Here is a 21,829-nt window from a genome sequence, read left to right as displayed (position 1 = left end):
CGATCATCAAGCTGATGGACATTAGCAGTCTTCCACCACAAGTTTGCTAAATTTGAACTAGATTCACCTACTGCCTGCCTCATTCCCGTTCTGAGAGGAAAGCTGTGGACAGGGAACTGGCAAGGAGTAGGAGGCATAAATTCGAGATACCCACAGCTTAGACCAAAAGCCTTATATAAATCCTTTGGATTTCTAGACTTTAGAGAAATGCAGTTAGTATTACTGCCTTCTGTTGACCAAACAGGAAAGTTTAACTGGTAGTCGAGGATATGAACACTTAAGAGTCTGGAGGTGGCTTTGAGATCTGAGCGTGGTTTAAATGTTACTGGTGGGGAAGAGGGAGAAGGGGAAATAACACATTTCTCAACATTTCCAGGTTTACAAAACGTGTATGCTGAGCTGTTAGGATTGGCTCATTCTCAAGACAAGGAAAGCAGGAAAAAATATATAGAGATGACAGGCAAGCACTTAAGCAGAGATTTTTTTCAACTTATTACTAATACTTGTGTTTGCTGTCTTTTAGGTAAATGTGAGAACTCTTGAAAGTTTGACTCTTGACTCATAAAGGATTTTGTAATTAGCATTTATACTCCTTGTATGAGCACCACTATTAGAAGCCACTAGAATGTCATGGTCTCCTGTACCATAGACCTGCCATTGGCACTGTGAAAAGCAGACTCCTGCCTTGCTGAAAACTTGTAATAAGCAAATGTCAGTCCTCCCTAGCTGCAGTTAGTGTAAAAGAAACCATGCTGAGGATTTGTGTGAAGAGGAGAGGCTCCTTTTGCATCTGTTGGCCATATAGGTGAGCTGGGATTTCCCATCCTCCCTCTGGTTCAGTAGCAGAGCATCACACAGGCAGATAAACCCAGCAGAGAACAGGAGCCAAGTGCTGGGACAGGCACACGCCGTTGCTCATTCCGACTGCCAAGCTGCCAATTACATGGTGATTAGTAGAATAGACGTCTGAGATATGTGTCCCCCTCCCCAGACATTTTATGTTTTTGTCATTGTTCACGGGGCAATGTGTCTCTTTCCAAGCTACCTTGACTTTTTTTATTTGCTAGCCTTAATCAGTTACAGGGTTTCATTAAACCTCCAAGCCAGCTAAGCCCAAGGAGCCCTTGCCGACGTGACTCTTCATTTCCCTCCTTTTGTCTCTCCCAGAGGTCAAAAATAGCTGTCTATGAGAAAATGTGGTCGTACATGAAGTCGGCCGAGCCTTCGGTGTTCACCAAAACGACGGCAGACGGGGTGGCGAGGGTGCGGAAGTCCAAGGGGAAGTTTGCCTTCCTGCTGGAGTCGACGATGAACGAGTACATCGAGCAGCGCAAGCCCTGCGACACCATGAAAGTTGGAGGCAACCTGGATTCCAAGGGCTATGGTGTAGCAACCCCCAAAGGCTCAGCATTAAGGTGGGTGGAATAATATAACAATATCCATGTTGTTATAGTATTCCACCTACCCTGATGTATTGTGTTGTCATTTTCTTTCTTGTGGATTTTGAGGTAACTTTAAAGTTTAAAATCTTCAATATTCCATGGAGTTAAATAAGACGGTAAATTATGGTTTCATTTATTTAATGCATCCATTTTTTGTGTTCTCTTCGTGTTGTCCTTTCTGATTGTTTGTTGCTGTTTTAATTTTACAGTTCAATGGCTTTTTCAATTTAAATGGTAAAAGCCAAGTTAACCTGCCATATGTGACGAATGTTAACTGCATGATGTGGTGTTCTTGTTACTTTTTTTCTCAAAGACGATTTCCCCATCCCGCACACTTCAGTTTTGAGCAAATGTTATCCTCCATGCCACCTTCCAATATTTAACCCTGTATTTGCTGTACAGACATTTTGATAGCTCCACGTTCTGTGAAATTTTAGCCAATTTGTCCTCTTGTGCTCCTTTTTTTATACGTTACGATTTCCTAAGCATTTGTGCATTTTTTCTTACAAGTTATGTTTTATCGTTTCAAGAAATGCTGTTAACCTGGCAGTATTAAAACTGAATGAGCAAGGCCTCTTGGACAAATTGAAAAACAAATGGTGGTACGACAAAGGAGAGTGCGGCAGCGGGGGAGGTGACTCCAAGGTCAGCCTCAATGTCACCACAATCGGGTACCTTAGCAAAGAGTAATCGGCAAGGCTGTTATTTCGCTTCTCAAGAAAAAAAAAAAAACAACCCCAAAAAAGAAAGCGGATGAAAACCATTTCACTAATTGTGATGGGGGAGAAAAAAAGCCATTTTCTTGCTCAGTAGCTCTTTCAAAGAAACGGTCTTATTTAATATCATCAGCAGGCTTGGTCGAGCTTGGAAACCTTATTTAACTAACAGATAGAAAGTCCAGTACTGGTGGGATCTACTCCGAGCAAATAAGTGAGGTGACTGTACAAGAAACCGGTGATGGCATCTGGCCTCTGTAATAATCCCTGAGGACAAGGCTTCAGTCCTCATCCATGATTTAGCTGTGATGCAGAGCAGGTTTTGAGAGGCTTTTCTTGCCAGGACCAGCTGTGCCAGCACAGACATGGAGATGAAAGGGCTTCTTTGCTCTTTGGGGCAGCGGTCAAACAAACCAGTACCAGCACGTGAGGCTGTGCTGGCTTGAATTGGTGCTACGAGAGCGCCTGGGAGGAAGTCTGATCTGCCGAGAAGAGATGCTGGGGTGGGGCTGTAGCTCAGGGAAGGAAAGGGTGGCTGCTCACCTAATCACAGTGTGGGCCAAACAGTTAAGCAAGGATCATGGCAAAGACATAATGTTACACAGAGATGGTAGTCCCCTTTAACGGTAAAACTGTAGCAACAAGGGTAACGTGAGGAGCTTGTGGTAGGCAAAGCTGAAAGGAGGTGCGTTGCTTGCAACAGGGAGGTGTATTGCTACACCAAACTGGATATTGATCTTAAGGGAAGAGGGTTTGGAAGTTTTGCCAGGAGTATTCAAATGTCACCTTTTGTACGGCACTGACCAGTCTTCTGCACACACGTGTGCAGGAGCCCTGCCTCTGTGTTTGACGTGCCTTTGATACAGATGTAGGCTCAAATCTGACTCTAGTCACAGCAGTGGCAATGCTGTCACTGCCTTCTGCTGAGCTGAGGCTCCCCCCAGCCTTCCAGGCAGCGTGTTTAGTAGTGAGGCTCATGAAGTTGCTTCAATGAGCTCGTGTATTGCAAAAGTTAACTAATGTGCTTTCCTATTACCACCCTTACCCTGTAAAACTGGCAGTTTCTGCAGTCTTTAACCCAGTGAGGAGAAGCTGTAGCTAAAGTAGTCTGGGTACTGTTTGTCACCTCGGGTGCTGGAATTACCAAGAAAATTAATTTAAATGACATTGTTATACTGAAAAGTACTGAAATTCATTTTCATAGTGACACTCTCCTACAGCTAGTAAAACCAGTTCTTTAGGGAACAATAACTCCTGATCTTGCTTATAAAAATGCTTCAGCTTTGGTCCGAAATCAATAATACCAGTATTTTCAGTAGACTGCAGTTTTGGACAATTACTGCAAATTACTGCTGCATTCTATTAATAAGAGTTGCTTACAGTTGGCTACATAGGAAATTGCTCATCTGGTCATGTCTGATGTTAGCAAAAGCCACTGTGTAATACTGAAGGAAGGAAAAGCTCTTGAATTCAGGTTTGTTCAATAGCTGGAGGTATGCAGTGCTCAGCAGCAGCCTAGTGATGAGGATGAGCTTTTTTATGCTTTTTAGCTCTGCTGCTCATCCTTCACAGAACATTTTTATCTTATGTCATACTTGGCAGTATATTAAATGTTTAATATTCTTCTGGGATCCAGCACCTCATTGTCCAATGCTACCTCCATGAAAGAAAACTCTTTGTGCAAACCAGCTCCAATGAACTTCATTGCTCCAAGTTAATTGAATTAAACTCAGCCAATAAAACTTCCAACCCTAAGGAAACTAAAAAGGATTTTTTAAATGGTCATAATTAGGGCAGGGCCATCCTTCTATTTTTGGTTTGTTCTGAAAGACCTTTTACAAAGAGTGATATTGTCTATTAGCAAACCCTTGGCCTGCTCAGGGAGTGTTGCAGGAGCGAGTCAGGGATGCTGTGATAACATGAGGTGGTACCCAGAGAAGAGGGAAGGGGAGCAAACACATTTACAAGTGTTTTGCTGTTTTAGTCCAAAGTGCTGTCTTTCTGCAGTTTGTTGTAACCCGCTGTGGTGAAGGACTGCTGTTTGTCTGAGCTGCAGATACCAGCTCTCGGGGCATGGCTCAGCTGGCACAAGTTCCCAGGGAGGAGAACGTGGGTAGGAGAAGACCTCCCACTGAAGACTAAGCTGAGGGAGGCGGAGGAGGGATTAGTTGCTGTTTCCAGGGATGTGGTAAATCAAAGGGCTTTTTCGTTATGAAGTGGTTTTTCTGTTGAGGTAGCATCCCGTAGGCTCTGAGTGCTGCAGGCTGCGATGCAGCGCCCTTGCAGCAAGCAGGAGGTGCCTTCCCTGCAGTGCACTCCCCCAGCACCGAGTTCAGGCCATGTCCCCACCCAGCGGGAGCCCCGCTGCCCTCTCGGGAAAGCTGAGCCCCAGTGCTGCCTTCTGGGCACTGCAGCTCCAACAGTCTCGCTGGCCTCTCTCTCCTCTCTGTCCTCCCACCAGAAGTTGCCCTCATCATCTCATCCCGTCTCTCCGGTTAATTGTTTATATGAGCACGGCTTCATTTATAGAGCTTTTGGAGGAGGTGCTTCAAAACTGTTCTTTTTTTTCCCCTTAAAGGAGGTGGTAGCTGGTGGGAATCAGAGCAGACAGGGTGGTGAAGGTGCCTGAGGCTGAGATACAGAGCTTGCACCGCATCACACGGGGTGGTGTGGGGACCATTGCTCACTCGGGGCAGCTCTCTCTACCGGCTGAGCTGACAGGCCCCCTCTCAGCTTCTCCAGTAGAGACCCAGGCTTGGGAAATCGCCGCCCCAAGTGTGCAATCATCCGCCTGCTACCTACTGCCGATGGGTTGTGTGCAGCTGAAGGAGTTGTTGTAAACTGATAGTACCGGGTTCTCCAGTTGAATTCCTCTGTGCACTCTGATATTCTAGCTCATGCTGAAAGCCAGAGGTAAGTATGCAGCCTGCTTGCCTGTGCCAGTGCCCATCATTGTACCACAAAGGACCCAGTCACCCAGAAAATGCCCTCCTGTGCTCGTCCTCCCTGCGGCCTCGCATGCGGTGTGCCTGTGCTTGGAGAGGAATGATTCTGAGTTGTGAGTTCATCTCTTGTTACCATATCTTCATTGACATTGGAAATTAATCAGTGACTTCCAGTTTCACAAGGATTTTGAAGCGGGAAAGAAGAAAAGGTATTCCATTGACTTTCTGCAATATTTTTAATCTGTTGGGTTACACGGAGTATAAGGTTAGTCCTGTGAGCTTCCTGTGCTCCTGGGGTTCACTCGTAATTTAAGACTAAAGAGATTGTACCATTTTAACAAGATTGTTTTAAAGGCCTTGTGTCTTGTTTTCAGTGCTACCAGTCTGTCCCAGCGCTGGTGTGGAGCAGAGGGTGCCAGTCTGCCCTGAAGTGCCTTAGCTGCCGGTACTGCCCTGGCGAAGGGAGTTACCTAGTTTTTATAGTGGTCCTTATTTAAGAAGTCTGAAGGGGAATGTGCTCTGTCTATATGTAATTTTTCTGGGATGCATGTCAATACGTGTGGGCTGACTTGGCTGGTGCAGACGTTCTGGTACGTGCATCAAAATTTGTTCACTTTGCCCTCCTAAATGAGCATAAATTCATGGCAAAATTATCCTCTCTTCAAATGCTCTTATACATGTGAGATGAGTTCTCAATCATGAGAGAATACAAAATAACAGTTATAAAAAAAAATTCCAGGAAATATGTTATAGTGTATTACAAGTTTGGAAACTAATTATTTTGTTTATTATACAATCCTATCATCTTGGGGCTGAGTGACGGCTGAATAGGAGTTTAACAAGAACTAGACAAAAGGGGATGCAGACAGCAGTAGCAGGCTGAGTGACAAGTGAAATTAATTATTCAGCTGCATAGGAACAATTTTCTGCTAAGATAAATTTCTATAGTTCTGCTGTTGATAGGTTTCTTGTATTCTTATACCTTCATGGTAACATTTAATGACAACCAACATGGAAGGAGAATGTTTGAATGCAGCTTCTCGCCAGCTTCACACGCCAAGATTCCTTGCTAATTATTTGACTCAATTTTTCTTTAATATATTCTTTTTTAGGCTGATATCTCTTTTGGAGGATATCTGTGAAATGACATGCAATGTAATGCTACTTCATTTTCCAATTGTTTCTTTTTAATCGTGGGATTGCTTTTCAAATGTGCTAGTTGTGTTGTGCCCTCAGAGCCACGCTCCATGCAGCATCACATTCCCAAGCCCTTCCGAGCTGTGAGTGCAGCCATTAGCAGATGGAATCTGTTCCCCCATTTCTCTGTGCCGGTTTGCTTTGATACATTTTCAGCACAGCCGTTGGCATTTGCAGCATAATTTTTTTAAGTGGCATATTTTTAGAAGAAATCTGTTATGCATTACTTCAGATGATACCTGACGCCTGAAGAGCACCATTGCCAAGCGCGTCGTGCGTAAAAGGGGACATTTGGGGAAGTGGCTATCTCTGAGAGATGCAGCACGATTTATTTGAGCAATTTGTTTGGAATTATGTTCATCAGCATGAATTTCCTTGTCACCCATTCCATAGGCCTGGGTTATGAGCTGGAAAAAGATAAAATGGCCAATCAGAGCCAGTGACAGTAACACAGAGCTAATTCATGCTCAGAGCTGGGAAAGTTATATGAAATTATTGTATTGTGCAAATTAGTGACAAAGCAAAATAATGCTTTAAAAGGAAGACATCAGAATATTGGTTTAATTGACAGCTATTACTTTATAGCAGATTAGGAAATAATACTGTGCATGTTTTATGCCAAGAATGAAGTCTTAATGCTCTAGAAGTCATTGGAGTATCTCACTTAGGGCACTGCCAGGAAGGGCAGAGAGCCTGCTCTGGTTTACAGAAATGGCAGTGCTGTTGTGCAGATTGTTGAGGGCATTTTCCTGGGAATGTAACTGGGATACTCAGACCAAGAATTTGGGATGAGCAGGTTGCCCAGGCTGGGAAGGAGTTGGTGGAGTCAGGGCTGGTGGCATCTGAGGATTGGGAACTGTTTTGTTTTGCCTGTATAACCTTTGTCGTCCTGGGGACTGGCTTTGCTGCCTTGCCAAAGCCAGCCCTGACTGTGTAAGGACATGTGCTTGTGCAGCATTAACTGCAGCAGTGCTGGGGCACATGCAGGGACACCACATCCTGCCTTTATGGCCATAAGAAATCTTGGTGAAAGACTTGTTACTTGTGCACTCTTTTTAATAATACCTGTGGTGCTTAACAGCTAATTTCCATAAATAGCTTACATGAGTCATTTATCCTGTACTGTAAGCATCAGTGTGGGAAAAGTGGAGGCAGAAGGCTCCGTGGGACTGGAAAAGGAAAAAAAGGAAAACCAGCAGCTGGAAGTGGAGCTCCCAGCAGCAGGAGCAGGGCCCTTTCTTTGAACATCTCCCGGAGGGTCTGGGCTTGGCTGTTTCCTCTTAAATAGTAACTGCTGTCATTTAACATACAAAGGGAAAAGTAAATGCCTTTCTTCTTGTTCTTCTTCAAAGTGACTCTAATGTTTCAGCATTGAGCTCACGTGGATGCAGGCACTTGTGCTGCTCTGTGGATTTCTCTGTGCTGGCCAGCACTGTAACCGTGGGTTGGACACCTTTAGCTTTGTACAAGCGCCGTAGCTGTTCTTTGAATGTCTTGTGTAGCCTTTGGACTAAGCAGCACCTCCCTGCAGCCTGCGGAGGAGCCGAGAGCAGGAGCCACAGAAGAAGCCATTCCAAGAGGAAAGTAAAGACGGGGGGAAAATGGATGTGTCTAGAGGCAAGAGAAAGAGAAGGTGAGGGGATAGCCCACATGCAAGGTAAGTTGAGTCTCTTGCTCATACCCATCCTGATTAGAAAGGATCCAGGCAATGACAGAAAAGATCCATGCTGCTGGATCAGATGTAGGTTTGAGCGTGACGTTAAGCATCTGCCCTCCCTTGTTCTGCCTCCCTGTTCGGGGAGCTCTTCCTCCCACCCCTCACCACATCTGTACCTCAAGTCTCGGGCACTGCTATGAATGAACTACACTGACTTGTTAACAGCTTGCATTTCCTAATCCCATTGGCATGGTATTATTGCATTAGCACTTGGCGCTTCTATTAAATTATGGTCCTGTTAGTACAGAGTTTAATTTGTTTGAGCTACACTTATGAAACATATAAATATACTTTCATAGAGACAGCTGCTGCTGCCAAACACAGGCTGCAAACTCTCTGCAAAGAGCACAGGAGCTTGCAGCCTCAGCTGGTAACACATATGGCTCTGTACAGGTGTGCACAGAGTGTGTGTAGATGTTACAATGACATCGTGCACCAGTTCAAACACCTGAATTTAAAATGTATACCTAGTTACCACAAGGAAAAACATAACAGATTCTGCAAAGATACAGTCGTTGCTCCAACCTGCCCTAAAAAAAAAAAAAGGCAAGAATCCTTGAGCTGACCAAAAGAACACTATTTACAAAAAAGCCCAGTAGTGGAGACTAGAACAAAGTTCTGCTACGGGGAACTATTGCAGCTACCAAGTACTCAGCGGGAACTAAAAAAACCTGTCCTCTGGCAGCCAGGGAGCTGCAGCCCCAGGATGCTGCTCACCAGCACTTGGGGCCCTGGGGCCTTGAGCACAGGGAACTGCTGCTGGCTCTGCTATTGAGGAAAAACAACATCCTTCTGCCAGGGGGATATATTGCTCTGCCTCTGAGCACTACTCCAGCCATTGACATGCAGTGTATTTCTTAGGTGGCTGGGGGTTATATGGGGCTTGAGGTGCTGAGTTTTAATCTTATAATTTTTAAAGCTCTTTGTCTCTTCAAACTAGATGGCTTTCACTTTTATCCCTTTCTCTGCCCACCCATAAAGCGTTTCAGTCCCTCAAATGTTAAATCTCGGAGATGTGCAATTGCTGGTAACATAGAGCAGGGGAAAAGTGTGGGTCTGAAATAGTAGCAAAGAGCAACCAAGGGCTCATTTCTTAAAGAAATCCCTGGTGCTTTTTCCATGAATATTAAATGTTCAATGTGGAATACCAAAGATCACTTTCTGAGATAGAAGATAACAAGTAGGAACAGTGATTGACTGTTTATGCCTATGTTTATGCCTATGTTATCAGAGCTCTTCACTCCTGCTTGGGGTACCAGGTAACTGTAGTCTTTAAAGAAACACATGGGTTTGAATAATGAGCCTGTTTCCACCCAAAATCTCCCCCATCCCTCACATGTGGGTGTGTCACAAAACATGAAGTTGTGGCACAGAGACGCTGCTAAATTGGTGTATCGCGACAGGCAGATGATCTGGGCAGGAGCAGAGCCCTTGGACAATGCGTTCACCCCTAGCTTTTGTGTCTTTTCAGAAGTTATTTCAGTAACAAGATCTGACAAAAAGTCCATTCAGTAGTTGCAGATCAGGCTGGGATTTATAGAGCTTGGGGGAATAAAGTGCCTCATTTGGTTCAGATGGGTCTTTAACCTCAAGCGATGCCCTCTAGAGAGTAATGCTGGATTTGGTGTATCTTCCTGGATTGTTTCTATCTTTATATTTTAACAATACCAAGATGATCATTAGTGAGATTTTTATGGTATTCTGTCAAATTAAGCAGAATGCCTGGGCTTGATTTCTGCCTTTGTCAGTGCCCTGTGTGGCTGTGTGCCTGCACGGGCTGGCTTGGGGATGCAGCAGTGGCCACTTGCCTTCTGGCCCACTCAGCTGCAGTCAGCAGGACTGGAGGCTCCTTTCAGCATCAACTCCCCTTCCTCCTGCCAGCCAAGTGGAGCAGGCTGGTGATTCTGCATGATGTGTAGCAGTGAGGGGGTTCTCTGCTGCGCTGGGTGCAGTGCCAAGCAATGGTGCAGTTGTTCAGGGTCATTCTCCCTGTGCCCTTCACGTATTTACCTCTTGGAGCGTGGCAGAGGTGACACATCCCACATGTCCACAGCAACTGCCCGCTCTGCTTCCTCTGAAGTTAGTGTAGATTTGCCTGTGACACCAACAGGAACAATTAATTCAGTATTTTCAGCAGTTCTACCCAAGAGGATTTTAGGAAGCATTTGGAATTAAGAAAATGCTGTTTGTTTGTGCCTTAATCCACTTGCCTTTCCTGTCACTGTGACGTGGATTTTAGAAACCCAAGCATTTAACTTTTGAATTCTTTGATGTTATAACGTTGTTGGTTGGGTTGTGCTGATGTCGGCAATCCCAGAGATGCTCCAGCCAACAAGGACAGCTCTGGTCATAAGGAACAAAGGAAAACAATTCCTGCTGCGGAAGTGAGAGTGCTCTAAATATGTCAGATTGCTAAATTAAAGGGATTAGGTAAAAATAAGAGGGATTAAAAAAACTCAAAACCCACTTTATAATGCAATAACTAAGACCTGGTACCACCACGGACTCTTGCCTCCTTCACATCACTGGGATTTGGATGGGAGGGTGATGAGCCCTTTGCAGAGAACACAGCCCTTGGTCTGACCATGGGGCCACACTCTGATGTGGAGAGAGGATGTCACGCTTCATTAATCTTGCACTCTTAGGAGGGACAGATTGGCCAGACGCTTCCTGTGGCTTTTTGTTGCTCTGATGCCACAAATCAGCCATAAACCTGGCCTAGCCAGATATTAGTCCAGATTTACAGCTGTTCTGTGCCGTGCTGTGTGACACAGCCGGAGCCCGGGGGTGTCTTTGGCGCTGCAATTTCACCTCCTCCAGTGGACTCAAATGGGCAGTACTAAGGTACAGTGAAACAGAAACAGCTTTGCTGTGAATACCACATCCCAGGTGGTGTGTGCCTGCATTTCCACAGCGCTTCTCCAACCAGAGGAATTTGGCGTCTGCTGTTGTACTGCTGGGAAAAATGAGCAAGGGCCTGTTGGTGACCACAGAGGATTCTGCATCATGGCAGGTGTGGAGTTTGGTGCATGGGGAGGTCACGTCTCAGGCCTGCTAATGATGGACGAGGCTCCCGGTGACCATATTTACCATATGTTGGGAGCCAGCATCCATCTGCCTGTGTGAGAAGAATCCTCATTGCCACTGGCCTGATATTTCATCTCTGAGTGGACTTTTCTGTCACCGGATGAGATGGACCACATCCCTCCCAGGTGCTGCTGGGGACATGGACATCCTGCCTGAGTAGCCCTGCAGAAGCCATGGAGCCCTCCTGGGACCACTCATGAGCAGTGAAGCTGCAGAGGTTGGAGCTCTTGCCCAGCATTTGACATCCTCCTGAGCCAGCCGGGATCCCTCCTCAGCTGATCAGCTCTTCTGCAGCTTGTTCTCTGCTATCCTGAGCCTCAGCCCTGGGCATGAGTGAAGAAAGGATATTTTCAAGACAAGAGAGGAGCTCTCAATGCTGATGTTATCCTGGTCTTCCTTCAAGCTCATGGGTGATTTCTTTATCCTCTACTCCCAGAAAAGCTACATTTTAACTCTCGAGATGCTGCAAGCAACAACGTTGCAAAAGTGCCACACTGTGTTCTGTACGCCAAATATTCTAGGGAACATCGGAAGTGGGCTGATGGTGGAGGTGAAGGAGCAGTAAGACCCAGGTAGTGAGAGGTGCCAGGGCAGCCCTTGGGCAGTCCCACAGCCCTGGAGATTCCGTGCAGCCCATGCACTGCCCTCTCTGCCCTGCCCCACTCCGAGGAAGCCCTTCAGTTAGTGCTTTGAAGAGCCTTCGCTTGTTACACCTTTACTTTGCACCTCCCTTTTCTGAAAGATTGCTTCTAAAAACTCTAAATGAATTCTGAGCAATGGTTCATCTGGTTTGAAGGAACAGCGTGCTGCCTGCCATGTTCATTCACTCTCCTTGGCAGTGTTTGGGTTTGGGTATAACATTTATATTACATCCATTAGAGCATAGAATGGGGTGTGAATTACTCAAAGCTGTTCCAATCATCACTTAAAATCTTTATGGATTGCAAGTAATAAACATAACTACAGCATTGCTGAGACTTCATGCCACTCAGCCACCAGTTAGACACAGCTAAAAAGAGTCTGCAGATTATTGGGTGAGATATTCAAGTCCTAAAGTGACTTTTGCTCCTAATTTTCACTTGCAGTGGTTACCGGCTCTTTGTATCACCTGCTGTGACTTGTGAGGACCAACCCCAAGCACTGGCTACAAAGCCACTAGCATCATTCCTGGAAAATGGCCCTTTCCTGGCAAGACCGCAATGTTCTTTTCATAAATTAACAGTACTTTTCCAAGAAACTGCTCTGACTCTTCACTGCAGTCCAAGTTTGTTCAGGGAAGGGTCCTGTTTGCAGCACTGGCACACAAACATGATGGCCAGTAACTGGAACCCAATTGCCAGAAGAACAGTGTGGCCAGCTTTTGCAATCATATGTGGGACTGCAGCCTGCTGGACCTCTGTCTTAAGCCAGTAGAATTAGTGATGGCAGTAGGTAAAACATCCAGTTTGGGGTTATCTGCTTTAAATAGGTGCAGGAGAAATCATGAAAATGAACCTAAAAGGTCATTAATCAAACTGCCAGAAACCTGTTATGATTTATAATTTGAGAGGGGCAGAATTTCTACCTTCCCACTTTTGGGACTAATAAAGATCTATTTCTTTGATGATTAATTTACTTGTCCTCTACTTCAAACTTGTTCTGGCCAGAAAGAAATATTATAATGCCACCAGTTTTCTCAACGGAGATAAAATTTACTGCAACTAACCTGCACTAGTGCTTTGGCAAGAGGAGGCAAAGCAAGAAGTCCCTCGGACTGGTGAGGGTGTCTCAAAGAGAAATAAGAAGAGAGATGGCCTCTGAGTCGTCATGTTCCCTCTTTTCCATCTGAATGGCATGAATATAAGATAGATAGTAATGAAATAGAAATGTAATGAATGCTCTGCAAAGAGCACATAGCACATAGCAGCTCCTTCTTCTGAGAGGAGGCATCTGCATGCTGAACATACTCAGCTTGGAGGTGATGCCATATTTTATACAGGATCAGCCTTCATGTCAAAGAAGTGCTGTAGCAATTCCTGAATTTGGAGAGGTTTTAAACTTGAATCCAAAGCTTGGGGTGAGATTTTAATGAGTGAATGCACATTGTTTTTCAAAAATCAGTTCACTCCATCAGTATTGTCCTGTCACCTGGGGCCACCAGCAGCAAGGGGTGCAAAGGGGCTCGTGTCCTGTGCCCAGAGGGGCTGGAGTGCAGCAGGGAGGAGGCCCCAGGGCCACACAGCAAAGGGAAGAGGAGGTTCCCTTTGAGATGGTGTTACATTAAATTTGGAAAAAGACTGGCATGGCTAGTTTTCCAGCAGTAACTGATGGCTGAAGAGGGGAAGGTAACACTGCCAGCACCTGAGTAGAGTCTTCTAACAGGGTAGCAGAGAAACCAAACAGCTGAAACACCAGTAAGACCCACCTCTGTCCCAGGTGTAAAATCATGTTTGTGGCAGCCTGTCATGAAGCCTGTAGAATAGAAATCAGCCATAGCAGATGGCTTAATTGTCTGTTAGGGCAATACTATTCCATACGAGGCTCCTGGTACTGTTTCTCTAAACTCAAGTCTTCCAGTCATTTGTAGATGTCAGCAAAAAAAAAAAATCCTAGTAGGGTTTGGTAAAACTGCCCAACAGATCCAACCTCATGTGCTTAAGCCTGGATGAGCCAGATGTACTGGATGAAAAGGACAAACAAAGAAACAACAAAATCCTTCAGTTATGGGGAGGAAGAAAAACACTGCAAGTTTCTGCACAAGGATACCATCCTGTGGCATCCAGAAAGCTGACATCTCAATCCAAATGGCCTCATCTCAGTTTCTTGGTGTACAGAACACAAGAGAGCGCAAGTGCTCAAGCCTCTGAACGTTTTACTTGGATAAAAGCCACCACACTAATAGAGAGCTGGTCTGGAAACAACATGGAGGAGATGAAAAAGAGCCACATCGTAAATTAAAGCAAGGAAAAACAGTGGAAGCCACCTGGGAAAGGGCTGAGGACCTCATAGGTTATCCTATACAGCCCATCAACAGCAACCTAGTTAGAAAAACAGCTGAAAGACACAAAATTATCCCAGGAAAAAGATGAGGAAATGGAAGTCTTTTGAGAGAGAGACACAGAAACTGAGGAAATTATCCTCTGGGCTGGACAGGGAGACAATATGTGGCTGGGGATACAGCCTTCCCATGGGACCCAGGCAAGTCGTTTAGTGTCTACTTTTCTCTGCCCCTGAGGTGATTAAAAAAAAATCTCCCCATCAAACAAACAGTGCCAGAGCAACCCATGGAAGTTCTTCTTTGTACAACCATCAGCCCTCACTCCCAAAAGAGCCCTGTGCTTCCCTGCACAGCAGCCCACAGAACACTTGATGACTTGGTGGCCTTGGACTCACTGGCACAGGCAGGGCACTGGTGGGACCAGCTGGTTGTGAGCTGAGGGGAGGTACAGAGGATTCGTGTTCAACAGGTGAGAAAATGCCAGGATCCAGACATGGCACTCTGCACTCCCATCAGGATCTCAGCTAAAACCATACCTGACTCTGTCTGTTAAATTGAACCAGGCTACACAACTACTCAGAGATGAGCAATCAGAAAATGTACCAGCAGCCAGGCTCACTTTGCAATATATTTACTTACCCTGGGAATTTGGGAGTGGAGGAGTTCATCCTGCACCGGCTCACACTGCATTCCTGAGGCACTGGACCAGTGGTTGCAGAGGCATCATGTCTTCTCCCACCATCAGGTCGCTCAAATCCTGCTGCACGAGAAGCAGCTCATGCATTAAGAGGTCTTGGGATTTATTTCCTGGAAGCTGACAAAATTGTTCTTTTAACGAAACAAGCTGCATTTTTTGCTTCACAAATTGGTGCCTTTTCTTGCACATTGAGAGGGTGTTCTCACTGAGGTACCAATGTTCATCCCAGTACCCCAGCCGGCAAAACAGCCGAGCCGAGGGGGGCTTGGAGCTGGCTCAGGCAAATCTCCAGGTCGTGTGCAGGGGGAACGGGATGGGCTAAGGCAGGGGAGGAACAGCCCCAGCAGGGGAGCCCCCTGGCATAGTGACAGCTCCACCAGCAAAGCCTTGGTGGGCCAGAAGCAGGCAGTGGCTCCTTGACACCTGTCTGCCCATCCCATTCGTCTCCTCATTCTGGGACAGATGGATGGACCAAATCACCTCTCTCATACCAGGCTGAGGGACCTCACCTGACAAACAGGACCATGACAAACTATAGTGAAAACCCCAGTTTAGGCAAATTCCCATCTGTTTAGCTAAGATAATTTTAGTTTACTACTTTTTCTTTTTTTCTTTTTTTTTTTTTTTTNTTTTTTTTTTTTTTTTTGGCAATTGCGTGTGCACAATTAACTGCAATCTTGGTTTTGAAAAAAAAATACAGCACCCTAATTAGCATATTAAGCCTCCTCATTTCCCAGTACTGTATAATGTTGTGAAAGCTAATCTATAATGTATTGGATGTTATGCAAATTCTTGGTGCTCCGTATGGGGTTTGTAAAGGCATGCAAATTAAAAATAGTGTTTGGAATAGGACTGGGGGGAGGGGAAAATTTGCACAATAAAATATGCAGGTAGGAGGAAAGGTGTTTATAACCTTCTTCCTATTGTTTGTGTATTCTCAGCTGTACAATGCTTTTCAAAGCGGAGAGATGTATTGCATAAAATCTCTCCAAATTGGATGGTTTTTAAATGAAATTTAAAATGAGAGCACTGTTCTCTAAACAATAATTCACCTCACTCTCTGCTGGTGCTTGTAAATGGTAGGTAAAGGCACTCAGCTTTCACTGACTGGCATTTCAGTCATGCACGGCTGCTCATAGCGTGTTTGCCTGGGTGTCACTGGGGGTCTCAACACAGCCACTGCTGTCCAGGAGAGTCCACAGTGGTGGCCTCGCTAGGACCTGGCTGGTGGCCATCAGTGTAACCCAGCGGGGCAGGTGCATTACTTGCAGCACCCAGGGTGTTTGCAGTGTGCAGAGCGTGCTTTGATCCTGTTAATGTTTTATGGCCCTACCTACAGGAGGATGTAAGTGTAGCTGCAGCACAGCTGGCTTTTTAGGATGCCGCTGGCTCCTGGTGGAGGGGCTCTGTGCCTGCTGCCAGCACCGAGCCAGCAAACATGGTCAGTCTCCTGCGGCTTGTCACCGCCAGCCGTCGGCCGTGTCCGCCTGAGTGCGTACAGCCAGCCCTGATTGATACTTAATTAGATTACAGCTGCCGCTTAAAAATAGCCATTTTATAAAAATAAAATCTTGGCTGGTGTCAGACGGAGCCCTGTGCAGACCAGAAGTGGTGCTGCCTCTCCCTGGGCATCCAGGAAGCTCTGCAGGCAGTGCTGGCATTGCTGCCACTGGGATCAGGGACTGGTGGTTCTCCCCACCTCGATGGCTTTTCCTTCCCCTTGCCTTCCTGGTGGCCTTGGTGACACCACACTGGGTCATGTCAGTGGGAGTGGGGAGTTCAGCTCAGGAGCTCTTGAACGTGCTCTTTTTTATCTGGTGCTGCACAAGCTGCCTGGGCTCAGCTGAGCACAGCCTATCCCACCTCCATGGGCTGCTGCCCTCCTCCCTCAGGGCACGTAGCACCTCCGAGGGCAGCGCTGTCCGGCATCAGCCACCGACAATCTCACAGCCACCTCAGAGGCAGCTCCTTCGCAGATGAGGGAAGGGGGCTTTTCTTTACCAGCTACTTCTTCCAGCATCTTGCCCTGCCCCAGGCATGGCAGGGCTCGGCCCTCCTGGTCTGGGGACCTTTCCCTAAATTCCATTGTGCAGTTAAGCTTGTATTTCAGGTGTTTTGTATAGGTTGTGCTGCTCTTTCTCCTGAGTCTCTTCCTCTCAGCAGAGTCTCAGGCCCTTTGGCCAAGGGTGGGAGAAAGACAGGCAGCAGCAAGATCCAGACACGAGGCTGGCACTGGGGCAGACATGGGCTCAGCTCCTGCATCTCCTCCACTGACAACAGGCCTGGATGGACCCAGCATGGGCCGTGCATGTGTCTGCCTGGTGTTATCCCATGCAAAGTGGCACAGCATGGCTGAGGATAAGGGCCCAGCCCTTTCTGCCCCACCAGCTGCCCTGCAGCCATGGAGCAGGAATCAGAGCTTTTCAAGCAGGAGCAGGAACTGAGGATGTCCCTTATGCAGGGAGCCTGTCTAATCGAAGCAGGCAGGAAAAAAACCCAAGACATCACACAAGGAGGAAATGGAAATTACAAAAGCCGACTGAGAGCTCCTCGGGTGCTGCTTTCCCACAGGAAAGAGGCAGATGAGCTCAGGTACCCTTGGGCTGTGGGCTCTTGGCAGCACCAGTCAGCAGCTCCTTTTGTCCTGCCAGCATTTCCCACCCTGGGCACTTTCAGCAAGCGTTTCCATATTCACTCATTTGCTTCACAGAGGTCTACATTTGCTTATTTTCTGCTGCAGTTCCCTGGGCTGGGGGAGTTCAGGATGCAGCAGCTCCGGGGAGCGCAGCCAAGCACCGTGCCTCTGAGCACAGCTCCTGCAGCAGCAACCACAGGAGCTGGAGAAGCCACCGCTGGCAGAAAAGCAGCCGAGAGCGCTGGCAAAGCCTCCCTCCAGGAATGCACCCTGGGGGTTTTTGCTCTGCAGATGTGCACACACACACACACACACACACACACAACTGTGGGCTGTGGGGGACCGGGAGCCACGAGCACTGTTTGACTGTGAGAAGCCACAGGGGCTGGATTTGGGGCTTCTGTCTGTTAGTGCAATACGAGGGTCCTGCTAGATCAAACCCACCCGAATCCATAAAGCTACTGCAGGTGCCTGTGGGGCACCAAACTGGGAAATTGGCCTTGCTTTGTTTCTACTGCCTTCATTTAACAGTGAGTGCCGATTACTCAAAGCGATATGGGCAGGACCTGGTAATGTAGAGATGCTCTAGAGTTAACTTAAGGGGATGATCCAGTTGCCTGCAGTGTAAATACTTTGTGGCCAGGAACCCTGCTTTATCGCTTTGTATAGTATTAAAGTAGTTTAAAGATTGAATAACATAAAATAACATAATATAATGTTATTTATGTTATTTCCCACGTGAAGAACTCCTGTAAACCTTGCAGTATTGAAACTCAGTGAACAAGGCATCTTAGACAAGCTGAAAAACAAATGGTGGTACGATAAGGGTGAATGTGGAGCCAAGGACTCCGGAAGTAAGGTCAGTCGCTGAAGGTCTTTTTGTACTGATTAGCAATCATGTTTTGACCCACTGTTTGTTTATACCAAGAATGACTTTCAGAAGTTGCTATTTACATTTTGAAGGTTGAAAGAAAAGACTAGAAAAAATAATTTAAGTCTCAGAACATGACAGCGTTTTTCTTATATGCAGTAGCAGACTGTAGTTGTAAGTATGTTTTACTGTGTGAGTATTTTGCTAGAAAAACATGCAGAGAGAAGCCCCCAAAGTCTCCCAAGGTGGTGTTTTCAATTAAATGCACAAATTTTAGCACAGTCATTGTTGTATTATTCAGGCCAGCATCTTTTCTTATTTTTAGTTTTATTGAAAAAACACATTTTTGTTTCAAAATTATGAGTTAACTTCTCTACATGTCAGTTTGGGAGACAGTCACATGCTTGCTAAGGATGTAAATTTTCAGGACAGACCATTGATAAGGAAAAAACTCCTCTCCCACCTTGTTTCCCAATTCAGTCTGAAATTGGTTGGATTTTTTAAAAAAAATCTAGAAATCCCAATGGTGAGTCATTACCTAAATGTTGTATATTCCTTTTTATATTGCTTTGAACCATTTTGCTGCTGTACTGCCCTGTTGCCCACCAGCTGTGCTGTGGGGCTGGCCAGCCTCATGTGGAACCACTGTAGGCTCCAGGGGACATCACGCTCCTGAGGTGGATCACCCCTTAAATTGCAGGAAATATTTATTTACACCATTCAGTTAAAAGAAAACACAGGGGGGGGTTTTTTCTTAATGCTTATAGACCCATTGGGGAGAAAAACCCTGTAAAAGTGCTGGGCTTGTTGGAGTGAAGGACATTTTCAAAGGCACTAAGAGGAGGAGAAATCCAGCTCCAGCTGAAATAGGTCGCAGTTGAGTGCCTAACTCCCCTGGTGCCTTTGGAAGTGCTCTCTGTAATCATTCAAACAGAAAACTATAATTTCAAAGCACCCTCTCAGTGTCGGAGGACAATTTCAAGTTCCAGCGAAGCCAGTAATAAAATTTCATTGATTTCAGTTGGACTGGAAGTTGCTTAGGGCACAACCCTGTAGCTGTTGTATGAGATAAATTTGGGATCATGGGATATGTGAACACACAGCAGCTGCAGAAGGGAAGTGTAATTGGAAAGAGGTATAAATGAGTAAGATCTTTAGTTTACATGACAGGCTGTTTGTTGCAACTGCATGTATCCAAATTGCTCGTGAAATGCACAGACACTTGCAAGGTAGACCCTATTTTATTCCGACTATATGCGAATTTTTCTCTCCTTGGAGAGACTTGTTAACCAAGCTCTGTCAGCAAGTGTCTTCTCTGGGCACAGCCAGGTTGCTTTGGCACCTCCCTGTCTGTCCCAGAGTGGTGTGGTGTGGTGTGCCAGCCCAGCCAGGGCCGTGCCAGCCGCCCTTCCTGCTCACAGCCAGCCCACCTGCCCGTGCAGCAGCAAAAGGGTTGCAGCTCTATTTATTCTGATTACAGAATCCTGTTCTTAAAAATGCAAGTTTCTCCCCCATCTGACATGTATTGAAGGAAGGTAAACCCTGGCCAGTGATTTTTGGTTTACAATGTCTGTTTTTATTCAATAACTCAGTCTCCCAGAGGTGCTAGTTTAGCTCAGGACTCTGCTGCTTGACCTCTAAGTAACTGACCATCTTCCTAGGGTGTTGGGTTTTTTTAATATTGAAAAAAAATGTAGATAAATTTAGCAGCATCTCAGCAATTTTACCTACATTCACCAGAACCAAGTGTGCAGTGGTTTTGCTTTTTCTTGTTCTGGTTTTGTCACGGCCTTTTCTAAAACCCACTGTTTTACTCAGCCACTGCTTTCCCCGGCACAGCTTTCCCGCAGTGCCTTTGCCACCGGGGATGCTCGGCCGTAGGCAGCTTTGCTCTGGGACACCAAAGGCCTGGGACAGTCAGTGGCCAAAAATATCTCATCGCCTTGGAATCAGCCAGGGCTTCACCCGCCACAGGGTGGAAGGCAGAGCAGTGACTGCTGTGCAGCCCCAGGCTGCGGGGATGGGGGGACAGCGCTGGTCCGTGAGCCGGACACCAAACACCACGAGTGCAGCTATTCCTGCTAGGACTAAGTGCAAAGTAACTTGTTGTCTGTCTGCCCGTCTGCTCCTCGCAGCAAAGCTAACGGCATCGCTCGTTTCTCTTAGGACAAGACGAGCGCTCTGAGCCTGAGCAATGTTGCTGGGGTGTTCTATATCCTTGTGGGAGGCCTGGGGCTGGCCATGATGGTGGCACTGATCGAGTTCTGCTACAAGTCTCGGGCCGAGTCCAAGCGAATGAAACTCACCAAGAACACGCAGAACTTCAAACCTGCTCCCGCCACCAACACCCAGAATTACGCTACCTACAGAGAAGGCTACAACGTGTACGGCACAGAAAGTGTGAAAATCTAGGGGTACGGCTGCGGGCCGGGAGCTGAACCCGCTGGGGTTTCCTCTTTCTCTCTTTTTTTTAACTGTCCATGCTATTGTGTTGTGTGCATCAGCGGGCTGCTGCAAGAGGGCTTTTGAAACATCATCTTGTGGCAGTCTCGAAGTGTCAGTGGTTTAAATTTTTGCCCTGATCAGAAGTAAGCTTGGTACCATCCTGTATTGCACACAGTGGTAGCTGGCTTCATGCTGTAGTGAGTAACAACTCCTCTCTCCAGCATCGTGCTGGTTCAAAATGGAAGTATTTTGTTAAATGCTTTAAAAATCACGTCTCTCTTGCTGGTGATCTCTTCCCCTTTCTTTTTTAAGCTATGATCAGGTAAGTGCTCTTAGGAAGTCTCAAAAAAATCTACAATAGAACAAAAGCTTCTACACTAGAATTTGTGATTTCTAAAGCAGGAAAAAAAAATAGAGCTGAATTGCTGAAAAATTACTCTGGAAAAGCCTGGTTAGCCCACAGCCTGTGCCTCTCCCCCGGCTGAGCTCTCCTGCCCCTCGCTGCCAGGCAGTGATGAAATCTTTCTGGTTTTATTATAGATCCTCACCCTGACAGCATGCAAGAGGAAAAGCAGCAGAGAATGTGGCTACTTCATGGATTTGGACCACCTGAGCCAGTCGTACTCTCTCCGAGATGTCAGGCATGACACGCGTTGATGATGGTGCAATGTACTTTTAATAGGAAAAACTGATTTTTTTTTTTCCTTCAGTGCCTTATGGAAGACTCTGAGACTCACAACAATGCAAACCATCACTGAAATATTCTTGCTTTGCTTGAAAGAAATAAAAGAAGAGAGGAAAATGAAAGAAAAAGAAAATTAAAAAAAAAAGAGAGAAAAAGAAAATAAAACCAAAAAAAAAAAAGAAAAATGAGAAAAAGAGAAAAGGAAAAGGAAAGGACTGGTAACAAGATATTGGTATGTGAAAAAAAAAATTCTTGTAAAAAAAATCAGTGCAACGAAAGCCATTCTTTGATACCACTGCACAGTAACTGAACTTGTGTCCTGAAAGCAAATCGCAGCCGGTTTCCTCAGCCACCCCAATCGTATCAAATTATGAAACTCCTCCTGACACAAAGCCTCAGAAATCTGCTGCGTGCG

The 21,829-nt window shown here is 46.0% G+C and overlaps 1 protein-coding gene across 11 annotated transcripts in view; it reads left to right on the top strand.

Annotated features, from left to right (window-relative positions):
• Positions 1–21,581, top strand: part of GRIA3 (glutamate ionotropic receptor AMPA type subunit 3) — a 416,095-nt gene extending 394,514 nt beyond the window's left edge. For 7 of the 11 annotated variants that reach the window (XM_017816396.1, XM_017816370.1, XM_017816362.1 and 4 more), the window contains 4 exons: positions 1,168–1,415; positions 1,973–2,087; positions 20,451–20,698; positions 21,270–21,578. In XM_017816396.1, coding sequence (XP_017671885.1) covers positions 1,168–1,415; positions 1,973–2,087; positions 20,451–20,696 — 609 coding nt within the window. In that variant the 3' untranslated portion in view covers positions 20,697–20,698; positions 21,270–21,578. Of the gene's footprint in view, positions 1–1,167; positions 1,416–1,972; positions 2,088–18,157; positions 18,273–20,450; positions 20,699–21,269 lie in introns of all 11 variants that reach the window. The other 4 variants (XR_001875066.1, XM_017816354.1, XM_017816418.1 and 1 more) reach the window with 4 other exon arrangements.
• Positions 21,582–21,829: the final 248 nt, after the last annotated feature.

The sequence above is a fragment of the Lepidothrix coronata genome, unplaced genomic scaffold (genome assembly GCF_001604755.1).
Source record: "Lepidothrix coronata isolate B3197 unplaced genomic scaffold, Lepidothrix_coronata-1.0 Scaffold2, whole genome shotgun sequence".
In the NCBI taxonomy this organism is placed as follows: Eukaryota; Metazoa; Chordata; class Aves; order Passeriformes; family Pipridae; genus Lepidothrix; species Lepidothrix coronata.
This window is presented reverse-complemented; position numbering and strand designations above follow the sequence as displayed.